Source organism: Seriola aureovittata, chromosome 18 (assembly GCF_021018895.1).
Source record: "Seriola aureovittata isolate HTS-2021-v1 ecotype China chromosome 18, ASM2101889v1, whole genome shotgun sequence".
NCBI lineage: Eukaryota > Metazoa > Chordata > Actinopteri > Carangiformes > Carangidae > Seriola > Seriola aureovittata.
Window position 1 is genome coordinate 12,667,183 of NC_079381.1, and position 16,733 is coordinate 12,683,915.

At 40.7% G+C, this 16,733-nt stretch overlaps 1 protein-coding gene across 1 annotated transcript; it reads left to right on the forward strand.

Annotated features, from left to right (window-relative positions):
• The first annotated feature begins 1,408 nt into the window (after positions 1 to 1,408).
• Positions 1,409 to 15,541, forward strand: antxr1b (ANTXR cell adhesion molecule 1b). Its single transcript, XM_056402880.1, has 18 exons — positions 1,409 to 1,757; positions 4,578 to 4,649; positions 4,733 to 4,804; positions 4,934 to 5,015; positions 5,137 to 5,170; positions 5,425 to 5,504; positions 6,382 to 6,450; positions 6,530 to 6,610; positions 6,700 to 6,760; positions 6,911 to 7,009; positions 8,453 to 8,522; positions 8,859 to 8,937; positions 9,502 to 9,597; positions 9,714 to 9,755; positions 10,067 to 10,159; positions 12,481 to 12,645; positions 13,438 to 13,518; positions 14,307 to 15,541. The coding sequence occupies exons 1-18, from the start codon at positions 1,579 to 1,581 to the stop codon at positions 14,682 to 14,684; spliced, it is 1,833 nt and encodes a 610-aa protein (XP_056258855.1). The 5' UTR covers positions 1,409 to 1,578; the 3' UTR covers positions 14,685 to 15,541.
• The last annotated feature ends 1,192 nt before the right edge of the window (positions 15,542 to 16,733 follow it).

Below are 16,733 nucleotides of genomic sequence, written 5' to 3' on the forward strand. Positions count from 1 at the left end.
GCAGCGGCCCCTGTTGCTTTTGAGATTACCCCAATTTTCTTTCCTGTCTTCAAAAGTGTGATGCAGGACAATAAGAGTCCTTAGTATCATGACCTGAACACTTTAAAATGAGCAGTCCAGCATCTTGGGGTAATACGCTTATTCGCTTTCTTGCTGCGAGTTAGACGAGAAGATCGATACCACTCACATATCTGTCATTCAAACATGAAGCTACCGCCACCATGCAGCTAGCTTAGCATTAAGACAGGAAACAGGGGGGAAAGCTAGCCTGCATCCAGATAACAAAATCTGCCAACCAGCACCTCTGAACAGAGGCAAGGCATGAGCTAACTAAGCCCCATGCTTAGGGTTCCTGTGGCCACTAGAGGACCCTCAAGAGCACGTTTTTTTTTTGTGATATATTATATCATGTCAACGGTAGTCGTACAGAAACACAGTATGTTAACGGACTGGCTAGCTAATACTACTGGTGCTACTGGCACCTGCAGCTAATATTGATAATGATGATGTTGAATGATCAAGCACAGACAACAGTGCTAATAGTATGGCGGTTGGGGACCCCGAAATCAAATTCTGCTTCGGGGCCTATAAAGGCTTGGGCCGGCCCTGCCTCTGAATCTCACCAGTTAACATGTTACATGTAGCTCTCATGTAGGGCAAAGCGCTGAAAACTCAAAGCAATGTGAACAGGAAACCAAAGATGGCTTCAAAACTACAGCAGCTGGCAATATGAACCACAAAAACTGTTCGCTTTATATACACACAGAAACGCTTATTGGTGATGAGCAGCCGCTGGGAGATCAGATGATTAGCAGATGATTAGTGATGATCAGATGGAGGACACCTGGTGGACAGGTGAGGAATAAGATGCACACAGGCCGGGAAATCAGAAATGAAAAAGGAGACAGGGCAAAACATCTGCATCTCTCTAAAAGCCTGTAGCATCTTTTCTTTTGTGAATTGTTAAAGGTTTTTACAGTGTTTGCCTTTAGAAGGTCACATTCTCTCAAGTGTTACATTAGGAGTGATTTATTGTGTCATTATTCCAGTTTTCACAGATACTTAAATGAAGATAAACTGAATCACAATTGAATGTTCCAGTGCAGTGCAGTGTATGATGCATGTGTTTGCCACTAAGTGGCACTGACGGGTAAGAGGTAGAACTGAGTAAACTTGCAAGAAAAGTGAGAGAAAAAAAACAATGAAAAGTATGAACAAGAACAAAAGAATAATGAAAACTCTACGGTCATTCATGCAAACTGATGAAAGACACAGTAAATCACATACTAACACATGTTTTCTTTCATTGTGTGAACTCATGGCGTCGTGTGCTAAAATAATTGAGTGTGAGAGAGAGAGAGAGCTGAGGACTTAGTCCCAGCCAGCAACTTCACTCCTCCTCTGCCAGCACACATCTGCAGTTGAGGAGATGGGACACTGATCCAGAGAGGAGCACTTCATGCCTCCGAGATCAGTCTTCAGAGCATGGCTCGGTGTGTCACTGTGTTGTGAGGGAGAAGGTGACAGGAAAACTCCAACAGGAGAGTGTTTACGTTTACCTTCTCTGAGGTTGAGCTGATGCTTTCTCTCAAGTTTGGAGTGATGTCCCAGTGCTGGTGCAGGCAGGGCCTGCTCGGTTTGGAGCTGGGCATTCTGATGGTGGTCCTGGTGGCCGGCAGTGCAGGACAGGTCCATGACAGGAGGGAAGCAGGGTCGTCCTGCTATGGAGGATTTGACCTCTACTTTGTTTTGGACAAGTGAGTGCTTCCACTTTTACTCCACTGCTGAAGAGAGTTTATGATTTTTGGTGCATGACTCATCTGAGCGGCTGAGGTTTTTTTGAACTAAGACACAGGTGCAAACATCATTCATGTTCTCCAGAGACATTAATAAACTACTAACATGCATGAATGTGCTACTGCAGGTTTTTTATAACCTGTTGATGATAAGTATCAGCCTCGTGGAGTAGAAATAGGGCAGGTTTCTGGGCTCTGTGGAGACAAAGAGAAAATAAGTGAGCGTCTTGGAGTCATAGCCGTCAAAACAAAGATCAAGTCCAGTCAACCCAGCTGGCATGGATGTGGCTATAATGTATATTTATTTTGTAATATCACCTGTCCAGCTCTTTCTGTTTGAAGTGGCATTTTAGCGAAGTTTTTCTTAAGTTTAAATTCAGTCATATCTGATGATTTCTTGCGGATAAGTATGCCCTGCTCCATCATTTTCCAATTCTCGAAAACAGATGAGAAAACCCATAAATAGCATTGCACTTGCCAGGAATACATTCATTGTCATTTTGGCCTGCAACAAACTGACTGCAACTCATGATTATTTTCATTATGGGTAAATCTGCTGATTAGATTCTAGATTTATTGTTAAGTTGTTTGGGCTGTTGCATAAAAAGTGAGAAGTGCACACAGAGACCTAGGTGATGTCTGATCAACTATTTAAAACCCAAAGATATTTAGTTTTCAATGATACAAAACAGAGAAAAGCAGCAAATCGCCACATTGGAGAAGCTGCAACCAGAGATTGATTCATTTCAGAGGCTGACACAATTATTTGATTATCAAAATAGTTACCAATTAGATTTCTGTTTTCAACACTGTGTCATTTCATTGAACAAACACAGAAGCAGATTCACAGAGACTCAGATGCCCACTGAGGGCTGACATGAGAGTTGAATTACACTGTCTATTTATTAAACTGTCATGAAGCTAATGAACGAGTTATATCAAGTTTTGTGTCAGTGTGGTGTAGTTTTGTTTTGTTAGTCAGCTCATGTAGTCATATTTTCCTGGATGGAAATTGCAGTTTTGTAAACTCACTTTTAATAGACCCATTCATACATTTCTGAAAAATACATTGCAGCTGTGTTAGCTGCTCTTTGCGATCACCTGAGCCAATACAAATGTAGTTGAAGTTGTAAGATTTGACAGAAAGTGTTTACATGCTGACATCTTCATTTGCAGTGTGTTGTGTTTATGCATATGCATTCACTTTGATGATGAAGCGCACTGAAGGGATTTCTGTTGTCAGACTGCAGCCACGCTTCACAGACAAGGCACAGCCCACATATAGTCCCAGCATCAGCTCCCTGTGCCTCAGTCTGCAGAACCCTTTCTCCATTAGAGCCAGATGTTCCAAAGAAGTTTTTGGCTGTCTCTGCCCTGGGAGTCACATCACAGGATAAATGAAAACATAAGCGAGGGAGAAGAAGAGGGGCAGCGCAGCGTGAGAAGAGGCTTTAGTGTTTATGCTGATTTGCCACGCAATTCTCTATCATTTCTGACTTCCTCTTTAAACGCTGCTATCTTCTATTGTTTTGTCGAGCCTGCACCTGTTGCAAGATGTGATATAATGTTAAGCTCAGCCGAGACAATGACGTGGCACTTCAGTTTCTGTTTGGAATTTTTTTTTATAAAATGGGCTGGGAGGTCACATGAGAAAGAGTGGAAATATTAAGCATCAGCATTCAGACAGAAATACAAAGGCTGAACTTCACTGGTCTTCTCGGTGAAGTTTCATTATACTGAATATATGGATGAGCCCCTTCATTACATACATATATAGTGTTACGGGTGTAGCGATGTAACGGTATTGACAACAACCGTGGTATTTAAAAAAATGAAATTCTGATTGAGTCAGTAATACATATATGATATTATTGTGATGGCAGATGTTAGGTCTTTTGTCGATCAGTTCATCCTGTTGCCTTTTCTCTATCCATAAAGGGTAGTTGTTCGTTTTGTACAGTTATGGTTACAGACTCTCTCCACCTCCCTACACTCACATCTAATTAAGTCTAATTCATTTGCCAAAAAAGAGACAAAACACACAATAAACAAAGTTAAAGATGAATTTGACAAAATTTTTTCCCAAATGTTTCTATAGATATCGCGATAATATTGTTACTGTGAATTCTTTTGTCAACGATAATCATGTAGTGAAAATCTGTTATCATGACAGCCCTTTACAGTATATAAAGACGCTAACAGTTCGTTGCACAAAGACAATGGCAAAACTGATTCAAAAAGCAGCTACAGCATAACAAATCAACCAACAACGTAAAATCAACAGGTTATATACATATATATATATATATATATATATATATATATATATATATACATATACAGTGCCACTGATCAGACTTTGTTTTTTATCACAGTAGAGTTGATGATTAGTTGATTAGTGTCTCAACGGTAAATTAATTGGCAACAATTCTTATAATCAATTTATTGTTTAGTCATTTTTCAAGCAAAAATGTGAAAAAAAAAGTCGCTCGTTCTTTGCCAGCCTCTCAAATGTGAAGATTTCCTGATTCTCTTATATGATAGTTAACTGAGTATTTTTGGGTTTTTACACCATAGACTAGATACAAAGTGCAGTGTTTTATCATGTGACAGCTTATGTACATGTGTTGATTCATTGTTTGTGTCCAGCTAATTAAAAGTGTTGGTGTGGTAATGAAAAGGAAATGACCTGAAAGAACAAACTGGAGCTGATGCAGGACTGATATGGTTGTCATACTTTCAAAGATATGTCATTGTTATCCCCTTACCTCTTCCTCTCAGGTCTGGCAGCGTGCAGCATTACTGGAATGAGATATATTACTTTGTTGACCACCTGGCGCACAAGTTTATCAGGTGGGTGCACGGCTGGGATTTAAAGAGTAAAGAGAGAAGGAAAAATAATAGAAGGTTAAACAGTCGTCTCTTCTTTTTTCCAGTCCTCAGCTGCGGATGTCTTTTATTGTGTTTTCAACAGAAGGAAGGACTCTCATGGCACTAACGGAAGACAGGTGGCACATACACAGCGTCACTCAAATGCCTTTATAATTTACCTTGCACTTTTACCTTTACCTTCTGTCCCGTGTCATAACATTTCAAGTAATATCCATTCTCGTTCTCTGTATTACGTCTGTGATCAGAGAGATGATTCGTGCGGGACTGGAGGAGCTACGCATGGTGCAGCCAGGCGGCGACACCTACATGCACAGAGGTTTTCAAAGAGTAAGTCATCTGCTAAGCTGATGGGAAACTGATCCTGTTTTCCCAACAGTATGGCGTTTAACGCTTTAAATGAGGTCCATTTAAATTTATAGCCACTGACGCCTCAAAACTTCTCTCCCAGGCCAGTGAGCAAATATATTACGGGACTGGAGATGGTGAGTAGAAGATTTTCCTTTTTAGCACTTAATCATAGTGAAATCTTTGTCATCAGAAACTTATTCAAGCATATGGTGAACTCATCAAATAGAGAGAGAAACAACAACAAAAACACAGCTGCTCTTTCGATCACGTGACAATTATGTCCAAAATATTTTGTGCTGTTGGTTCACTTTGATTCCTACTGTGAAAAATATAATAAAAAATTGATCTCATTGGATGTTTTCTTCTCCACTCTGGCTCTGACTCTCAGGTTACCGGACAGCCAGTGTCATCATTGCCCTGACAGATGGTGAACTGAGAGAAAATCAGTTTGACTTGGCACAAAGAGAGGTGAGAGAGGTGACATGAAAACCCATTGGCTTGTGCACTTAAATGAAGGGTGATACCATTATTTTAACATTATAATAACACAATTATTGAGCCATTTCAGCGCAGAATTTATATCTTCATAAACCTAAACCAAAGGCCAGTAATAATAATACATAATAACTTCATCAAGCAATAACACATATTTTCTCCTCACTGTGTCACTTGAAAATAATGTGACATTAGAGAGCAATCTCAATGTAGTTTTATAACCCCTCTCTCAGGCTTCTCTCTGGAGATCGAGCAACAACAGGTCGGTGAGCCAAGAGGCTCTGAGTCTCTCTTCAGAGTGGCTGATTGTTTTCTGAGTGATCGAATAAAAATATAGCAGATTTCAGGTAAACACTTGGAGAAACCAAATCCTGAAAGGTTGGATGGTGGGTCCAGGTGGGCTGGGCTTGGGGCATGGGTGATGGCGATGACTGCTTTTTTGTGACATCACAAATTTGCAGATGTTCCGATGGCTCGTTTTTAGTCCCAGTTTCTGTGTGCATTTCTCTGTGGACTGAGCGCTTTGATACTTTCACAGCATTAATATAGAACCTAGACCTGTTTTATAATCAAAAAGATCATGGTAATTTCACTTTATACAATATGGGACCTTTAAGTCCCTCACTCTGAGTGACGTCACACCAGGCGTTTTCCAATAGCTGTCAGTGGCATAACACCATCAGTGACATCAGTGATTGAGGCATGGCCACAAGTGGAAGAAGCTGTTTAGTTTCAGTCCATGAAGAGCGGTGCAGCAGCACGTTTATTCCTGTTGTGATGTAGTGAGCATTTGTGAATTTACTGTTGCTTATTTGTTTGTTTGTTTGTTCAATGTCTTGTTTTGATTCAGGCCAGCAGAGCACGCCAGTTGGGTGCCACTGTGTACTGTGTGGGAGTAAAAGACTTCAATGAAACCCAGGTGAACCAATCAGTCTTAATCAATCAATGAACCAAACCATCAGACACATAATTAATCACTCAGTCACATTTCTTGACAGCTTTCAACGATAGCTGACAGTAAGGACCACGTCTTCCCTGTGAATGATGGATTTCAGGCACTACAAGGCGTCATTGACTCGGTACAAAAGACACAAGCATGAGGCTTCAATATCATGGAAATATGCAAGTAACGCTCACAGATTTTAATTGACCTTATTTTACCTTTCAGATCCTGAAGAGATCATGCATTGAGATCCTGGCTGTGGAGCCGTCCAGCATCTGTGAAGGAGGTAAAGAACTCAAAGTTACACATAGGCCTGTTATTCCAGTTACATTACATTGATGACTCTACCTGAGCTTCTTTTAAGGTTTAATGAATATTATTACATAACCTACTACAAGGAAAAAATATATAAATGGTTGTTTTAATCGCACTTCAGAATCCTTCCAGGTTGTAGTCAAAGGAAATGGTTTCCTTCACGCCCGAGACGTACAGAAAGTTCTCTGCAGCTTCCGCATCAACGACACAGTTACTTTGAGTAAGTTCCTCCTGCAAGATTTTCATTCACAAACTTCAGTTATGTAGAATTTTACAGGCAGACAATCATATACTAGAATAAAGAATCGGGATGTATTGGGATATAAAGTATGTATTTCTCAGTGTTTTCTTTTATGTTTTGGATAAGTGTAATCTGAAAGGAGTAGTTTGTGGTCACAAACCCACATCAACTTTTCATCCAACTCTGCAGTTCCCCTCAGCTCTACGGAGCATTTTAGCATCTTTGAGCTCATAGTTTTGGTTTTACAGTTTGCTGTGTAACCAGCCCAGCGGCAAACAGAAGACAGACACAGTTAGTGACTATGGTGGTGAATGTAGTGGAACATTTAGTAGCTAAAGAGCCACATATTTCTCTCAAGAGTTGGTAGAGACCAACCGCAGCTAAATGAAGGGTGAATATTGGTCTCACATTCGTCAGGTTGCCAGACACATGAATTTGGATGATTGCTAATGTTGTTTTGTTTCTACTGGATGTGTAAATGGGCAAATATTTGCTAATACGTTCTTAAGTGCTTATTTCCTTTCTTGCTGTGAGTCAGATGAGAAGGTCGATACCACTCTGATGCCTGTGTAGTAAATATGCAGCTGGAGAGCCGCTTAGCTTAGCACAAAGACTAGAAACAGGGGGAAACAGCTAGCCTGGCGCTGTCCAAAGGTAACATGTGTTGTTGGTGGAGAATAAAAGACATAACTACAGAGAGAGGATGAATCTGTCATCTTATAGTGTATATAATATATAATTGTTTTGGTAGGACATTTGAGATACAGAGAGGTGCAGTAGCTGGACTAAATGTTTATTCAAATAGAAGAATCTTAATATGTGTGTGAATGAGAACCATGTATCCTCCGCCCTCTGTCCTCCGCATTATACTCAGACAATAGCAAAACTTTGTGGGTGTGTGAATCCAAAAACTGCAACAGTTTTGTGCTCAGCAGCCATTTACACCATCATGCTAAGTTTATTTTGGCCATGCAGTCGGGGATGGGGAGGGGGAGGGGGAGAGCAGCTCTTTGCGGCTCACAATGATTTCAATCCCCGTCCTCCCCAAAAACCATCAGCACCATCTTCCTCTGCTTTGGATCAGCTGGTACAACGCTCAAAGCTTCTCAGATGTCTAAAGGGGAATGTGGATCTCATCAGGGACGAGCAGTGTCTTTGCACACACTAGACACTCGCTCAGCCAGGGTAAATAAACCACAACCCTCCCTCATTTGCTTCATTTTCCATGAGGAGAGGAAGTCCAGGAATTTAAAAAACAAAAAGAATATTTTGAGGCTTGAATTTCATGAAGTTTCAGGGCTGGTAGAAAAAGTGAGGTAAACTTTTCCTTTGCATCACTTTACTTTCTCTTTCACCACTGATACTGACTTATCTTGTAATTTACCCTCCTATCTCTTGTGTCAAATTCAAAATTTTCCACAGTGAAAAGACCTTTGGTGGTGAGGGATACCTACCTTTTGTGCCCAGCTCCTGTTCTGGAAAAAGAGGGAACGTAAGTGATTACCATTAATGTTCACAGATGAGGTCGTCTGGGTCATATCAAGTCAAAGAGACTGAAACAGAAAACTTTCACCAAAACAGTAACTTCATGTCAGACTTCTCATAATAGTGTAATCACTCTATTACAGTTTGATTCTGCATGAACATTTTGTTATTGCTGAGCATCCTTTCATTTTTATTGTGTGAGCTTTTCACTTAGAGTGGAAACAAGTATTTTTTTATTTGTTATTTCTAACCACAATCAAAGTCAGAGTTCGAGGTGTGCTGAAAGTGCCAGCGGACGCTCTCACTATCGCCGCTCTCATTTACTCTCTCACTGTTTCTACAGCTCTGCCACTCTCCATGTCAGCATGAATAACGGCCTGAGCTTCATATCCAGCTCTGTGACAATAACTGCAGTCACTTGTGTAAGTACAATGGAAAAACAAGGAGGGAATAAAAAAAAAAAACTGAAGTCACACGGGATTCTGAACTTCAGCAGAGATTCTGACTTATCATTTAGTCACTTGTGTAAAGTCAATAACTACAAGCAAATGATATATTAGTTGTACATATAGAATAGCATCACCCTGTAATCAATGGCTCCTTAGCTCTTTTATGCATCGTTTCAGTTCATCTTTGAAGGAAGCAGCAGCTTGATGCTTATTCTCGCTTCCTCACTTTAGTGGCCGTGACAATGACGAGATGTTATAAAATTTGAATGTCCTCTGCAGCCATTTATATCCACGTAGCTAAGTATGGTTGAAAAGACAAGAAAGTGGCAATCTCTACGATCTGTGTTTTAAGAAAGCAACATGAGGCTCAGTAGGGTTGTGTATGGGTTTGGTGAGGCATGGATTTTAAGGGAGGGATGTATGTGAGTGTACGTGTTGTAGTTATCTTCAGGTCTTCAGTTTCATGTTGTGATTTTGTCCAACAAATGTCATAGAAAATTAGTGATCACCTATTCACACCAGTTATGTCCCCTCTAGTCTGATGGGACCTTTGTGGCCATAGCTCTGCTCATCCTGCTGCTGCTGCTCACCATCCTTCTTCTGTGGTGGTTTTGGCCTCTCTGCTGCACTGTGGTATGGCAGCCATCTTGGATCCTCTCAGAATGAAGAACATACGAAGGCAAATGTGTTTGTTAGTACACAACTATCCTTTGAGGTTTTCAGAACATTTTTCTTTTTCTTGTTTGCAGGTCATTCACGAGCCGCCTCCTCCAGTAATAGAGGACATCTCTGTAAGTGGCTTTGTTCTCCACTTTGGAATGACAAAATTATATAAATGATTAATTTCTTTACAATAATGATTACGTTGTTATCACAACGACAAATAAACACATGCACAAAAAACATACATACACGTACATAGGAGTATAAGTACTGAGAGAAGCCTACCTCTGCAGATGTTTGGAATATTAATGGTGCTGAGATAAGATTTGTTAGAAACAGTGACACTTTTAATCAAGCAAAGCGCATCTGCTCTTCAGCAAGAGTCTAAAAAATCTGTTTACTCTTTGCAAACATGAATACCGTTTTCTTTCTTCTTAAGGACGATGAGGATGGTTTTCCCAAGAAGAGGTGGCCCACTGTGGATGCCTCGTACTACGGAGGGCGTGGAGTCGGAGGCATCAAGAGAATGGAGGTAACACAGATGGCAAAGTGCGATTGAAACAGTATGTGATCACAATCCGTGTGATATTTTATATAATATCCATTGTACTTACACAGTGGCCACAACAGATGATTGTATGTGGAAATTTAAGTTTCTTTAAAAGAGTCTCAGGATCTAAGACACTGAGACGAAATGTTTGTATAAGATTAGACTTTAAACCAAAGGGCTTTAATACTGCAACTAAATTCAAGATTAGAAATTAGATTTTTTATTCAAAACAGTGATTAAATCTGCCATGTATCTGCATCTATCAGTCGACTTCAGGTTTGCAGACAGTACATATGGCGAGCTTGAATCTATGACTCAGCTCGTTTTGAATCGACTGAGATCAAACGAAAGTGCAGCAGAAATACAAAGGGAAGCAGGAAGCGACTCATTCCTTAAAAGAGATGAGTCCGCAAGTCCATACTGGAAAAGACTGAGTCACTTTGTTGAGAGCCAGTGAGAGTTAAGATGAGGCCATCTGGCCGGTAAAATGCAAAGTGTTAAGGCCCAGAAGCCAAGATGAGCTTTCTGTTAGTAGCCGCATCATGTGAGCTTGAATGATTCATTTGTGGTTGTTACACAAGAGACAAATGTATTTGATTCTCTGCAGTTTGGCAGAGTCAGGCGAAGTAAAGGTGCTGTTCTGAAAAATCTTGTTAAAAGATTTAGATTTAGCTGCTTGAGGTGATAAAAGGAAAGAGTCATCACAATTTCTTTTCCAGAGGAGGAAAAGGTAGCAAAAGTTCAGTCATCAAGAGATTTATTTTTAGAATAAGAAGCGGCAAACTGACATCTGGGCCCTGCATGCTACATGATACCTGAGAGACGTGAACAACAGAAAGGAGACTGACACGTCTTCAGGTCAAGAGGAACCAGATGTGTATGTTGTCTAAGCAAATGAAGGTCAAGGAGAGAGAAGTCACCCTCTCAGTGTGAAATGCTTCACCAACTGCTGGTGCAAGTCTGAGGAGTCTGTGCTGTGAATTTGCCTTGAAGTGGCACCACTTCCAAACAGAGCTGTGGAAAATATGCACAGCTTCATTTAAGTGCTTTCTCTGCCAAGTCAAAGCCTTCATGGCTTGTCTGTGGCAGCTGCAAAGGAGTGTGTTTGAGTAATGAACTTCCAAGGTTGCTTTGACAGTGTTGGTTTCACTCTCAATGTGCCGAAGCGTTCTTGACATTTAGTCCTAGCTTTTTAGTGGCTCTCTGAGCATCAACGTCATAATTTGGGGGGAAAAAAAGGGGGAAAAAATGGAAAAAAGCTTTTAGTGATTTAGTGATATTCTTTGCTTTTGTGGCAGAGGAAGAATGAGGCAAGTTACCTGTGGCTGTTGGTCTCTTGTTGAATTTTGAGGTTTTATGCCATAAAACAGAATCATATATAATGTATGTGCTCTCAGAAGTTTAGGACAAATCCCAATTCTGAAACTGCATGTAATGACACAATAAAACTTTGTGGCAAGGAGGCCAACTTCTGTTTTCTTGTATTTCAGTGGACTTGGTTTAATTAAATTCCATGTAGATATGCTATAAACATCTGGTTATAGCACAACCAGATGTCATGTTTTACATGCAAAATAGATGCAGCTGCATTGGTAAAAATAACATTATCATCTCAAATAAGATTCCAGATTATGATCAAATTTTCAACAAGAATCTGAGTCGACAGCGACACTAGCAGATCTGTGAGGCTGTATGTGCTAAAAGTCAGCATGCTAACATGTTCACAATGACAATGCTAACATGCAAGTATGTTTACTATGGTCACCATCTTAGTTTAGCATCTTAGCATGCTAACATTTGCAAATTAGCAATTGATGCAAAGTATAGCTGGGGCTGATGGGATTGTCATTACCTCTACAAGTAATGACAAACCAAAGAACTGGACTAAAATTTGACCTGTTGACTGCGCAAGAGGGAAAGGTACAATCTCCAAATCACCAAAGTTGGAACAAATCTTCCTCTGATCACTGTGGATATCTGAACCACATTTCATGACAATCGATAAATTTCACTAAAAACACAGAAGCGTCAAACTCATGGTAGCATGAGAGTAAAAGTCAATGAATCACCAAAGTCAGTAGCATTTATCGTCTGTGAACAATGAATGCTTCTACAAAATGTCATGGCAATCAGTCCAGCAGATGTTGCCATCTGGACCTCAACAAATCAACATTGACACTACTTCTCGCCACACTGCAAGTATTTCTGTTCTCAGCTTCTGCAGTAGATGTAAGCAACTGTGATGGTTGGGTTGATCTATCGGCCATATTCCCTTGTAACTCCAAGCTTCTGTCTTTGTTCAGGTCCGCTGGGGAGATAAAGGTTCCACTGAAGAAGGTGCCAAACTGGAAAAGGCTAAAAATGCTCGAGTTGTGATGCCTGAACAGGAGTTTGATTTTCCTCCACCAAGGCCTTACTACAACATGCACAAATCTCACCGCCCCCAGAAGTGGTATTCTCCCATCAAGGTGCTCAGAGTTATTCACTCTTTTCAGGCATTTACAGGAAACGTACTGCGTATGTCTTTCTGATCTTATTTTACCTCTTAGCTTATGTTTGATTCTGTGATTTGTCACCAAGGTATCTGCTCATATTTTGCTTATTTTAATTGATATTTTGACAATGAAATCTTAACTGTTAAACGTCCCATTGGAAGCTTTTTCAAACATATCCCCTGTTCTTCCTCGGTTTGCTCAGTCATCATAGAGCTATGTTTATTATATTTCAAGACACGGATCACATAATGTGAACATATGTAATATACACTACGAGTCCAGATGTTAGTTCTGAGATTAAGACCTCTTCCTTACGATCGCCCTATCCATAACCTAAAAATGTCACTTTGTGAGTGTTTGCCGGAATGATTTGTTACCAGGAAATAGTTAATAAAATCGTTTCCTCACGTATTAGTCAGCTGAATGGATAGTAATAAGAACCAGACATGAACTGAGCTAACCCCTGAATATGGAATCTGTTGAGCGGGTGTTATTTCTAACAAAATACGTTCTTTATTTATCTGTCTCTCTACCGTATAAAGCGTCCTATGCAAGAATCAAAGAGACACATCTGGAGCAGAAAGTAGAGCAGATAGAGTCTGGCAGAGCCACAAATAAACACACCTTATTACTGTAGCTTTTTGTTTGTCTTTTAAATGACTGTTCTTGCCGCACTGCTAATTATGTTGTTGTAATGGTTATCGGAGATCATTGGTGTAACAACTATTTTCTAATGTATGATCATCTATGAATATCTTTCTACAGGGCAAGCTGGACGCTCTGTGTGTGTTCCTGAGAAAAGGCTATGACAGAGTGTCTGTGATGAGACCTCATCCTGGAGACAAGGTGAGACTTATGAACAAACCAGGGATAAGTCAAGGATCATTTCCTCTACTCTGTAATGAAAAGCAGCATCAGCTCTTTACAGCTGTAAGATAAGCGTGCAAGCATTTGAAAAGCAATTGAAAAGATTGTGAACCAACTATGTCAACTTTTGGCACGCAGATGTTTAAGAATTTACCAGAGTTTAAATCCATGACCTCTGGAAATGAGGGATATGGGAAGTTTGGAGCGATGGCCTCCGGCTCAGCATCAAATAACACGGTGGAAACCAAGCTGGAATCTTATCTGCGTGACATTAGCTACAGTTATTCCATGGACTAAACACTTAAAAAAAAAAGTAATGTCTGCTTCAAATCACAAGAATAGTGCCTTCAAAGGGAAGCCTGAAGTGGCAAAGTGAGTAGACAAAGGTACAAAACAACTGCAGTATTGTCTGGAGGAACAATCTTGTCTGGATAAGTCATTAGGAGTAGATGCTGCCTGTCTCCTCCAGCTCCCAGCGTCAGCGCGGCTGGGCTGGCAGGAATGCTGTTTTCCTCCAAGACACTCACTAACAGAGGAATTTCCTCTTTCTGTCTGTTGAAAGCTTTACCCCACTGAACCTGCCAATAGCTGCGCCAGCAGAAGTAGATTTAGGAAATTTAACTGAATCCACTGCAGTTTTTAGTCTTTATAGTTAGGTTTTCTCTACATGTTGCAGTGTACAGTTCATGATGAAATAATGAAACAAGCCTCTACAATGACCAGTGATTCCTTTTTGTGCTGAAACAATGTGGTTTTCTTTATTACAGGGCAGGTGCATAAACTTCACCCGAAGCAAATCCTACCCTGCTCCTCGCTACCCCATCTACAACCATCCGTCCACGCCGGTCTACACTTTGCCCCACACTTACCAGCGTCGTCCATCAGAGGGCAGCCCCCTCTTCAATTTGCCCCCCTCGCCAACCTCAACGCTCCCCCCTCTGCCGTCCACTCCTCCCCCGTCCTCCACCACCCCTCCCATGTACACACCACCTCCAAACAGAGCCCTGCCCCCGGCCAACATGAGCCCCGTCTCCGCACCCCCGTCTCCAACCGGCTCTCTGCCGCCTCCGCCTCAGGGGCCACCTCCTTGTAGAGCGCCTCCTCCGTCACGCCCTCCTCCACGCCCCAATCACGAGGGCCACTGATGATGATGGAGAGCGAAGAAGCTGAGGAGCAGGATCCAAGCTCAGGATGGAAACCTGAAAAGACCTTTTCACTGTGCCTCCCTCTAAATACGTCCAAACAGAGAACAGAATTAAAGTGACTGTGTGATGTTGCCTTTTGATTCAACCCAAGCACAGTCAAAACTTTCAACAAGTCGGTTTGCCTCAACAAGTGGCTCACGCATTACGTGCCATGAACTATGACTTTTTTTTAAGTCTAGAAAGTGAATATTTAGTGTAGCAAGCACAGCAGCTTTGGCTATTAAATGCTATTGTAGCTAAGAAACTTAGTCGGTTCTTCATAATACTAAATCAGACAAATTGGTCGATGCGCTATTGTATAAATCTGCATTTTAGTCTTTGCCTGATATGAATTAGATTTGTTGATCTAAAATAATCTTTCACTGCTTTGCACAGTGAAAAACAATAATCAGATGTTTAAACCGCAGAAAATCCAGCAACTCAGCAACTGCGTCATGTGTTTTATACATGCAAGTGTGTTTGGCAAGTGTTGCCTTAAAAATGTATATGTTGTGAATTAATATTCATTGAATCACAAAAATGATATATGTATAAATATAGATATATTTGATGTCTGCTTCTGATGGATGCTGGCAGTTCTCACGATGTATTTTTTTTTTCTACAAAAATATATAATAGGTAGATTTCTTGAACTTTGAACAAACTGTTTCCCCATGCTTTAAGTCTTTATGCTAAGCTAACTAGTTAAGCTAGCTTCACATTCATGGTGTAGACATGACATGATGCGGTGTTGATCTTCTCATCTAACTTTTGGGAAAAAAAAGTGAATAAACATATTTACCAAAATGTTAAACTTCCATTAAGATTCATCCATCAGTGTCACACGCATCTCAGAAGAGCTGCCCGCAGAGACTAGTCTTCTCAATGCAGTTAACACTTCTTTTTTTTTTTTTGAAATAATGAAATAAAATTTTGAACATTTTGACTTTAATCTGTAAAGCTGTCAGCGAGAAACTCTGAACACAGGTGTAACATCTTCTCGTGGTGTGTGACACCGACTGCTGACAGGAGCCGTTCTGTAGCACTGAAAGTGGAAAATTACTCTGACACTGATTTAGCAGCCGGAATAATGGACTGCAGTTTTTGAGTCTTGTGATCGAATTTGTTCATACCAATATGATGTGCAACAGGTCAGTAAATAGCTGTTCCTCTCTTTTATGCTCCAGTCAGGATTTGTCATTGTCAGAGCTCTGGCAGATGTTTTTTGAATACTGAGCTCAATCACAGGTGGTCACAGCTCAAAGCTCTGCAGGTGTAGAGACGTCTCCCTGACTTTCCTGCGATTCAAAAAGCTCTATTGTGGGAACCTTTGAGCTCCTTATGGCACATTAACATAGCGCACAATATAGTTAATAAGGAGGGGCTTTTATTACTGCATAAAGTTTAGAGACATCATGTAATCCTCAGCAGAGCTCCACCCGTCTCCAGCCTAAAGGTCATAATTCTGCAGTAGGATAAAGGAATTTGTCTTAAAAAAGGATTTTGTATATTGCAAATGAACTGCCTGCTGTTATGCCTGCAATGCTCTCAGAGACTTGTTGTGAAACTATCCACTGTCGTCTTAGAGAACACTGAATCGTCCGTCAGAAGATTTATTTGTTAGTTAACCGAAGAATGAGGGAGGGGGATACAAATGACCAGTTTAAGGTTTCTTTGTCGAGTGGCTGACTGACTTCACGTCTTTGTCATCAGGACAAGAGTTCAGTGGTTGTTACACCTGGTAAAGATGCCCCTGATGTCACAAAGATTATTGGGTACTATGAGGTTTCCCTGGGCACCACTAGATACTTATGGAAACACTGGAGGAATTTCCTGGTAATAAGCAGATCTGGGCTGCTGCTCTCTGCTTTCCTGGCTGGCACTGCAGGAAATATGCATACAGCTAGAATGTGGCTGAATGATTAGAAGGATGAACAAAATTATCCACTTTAACTACTACTTTAACAATACTCCAAACAGTTTGGAGTAAATCGCTTCCATTGTGGGTAA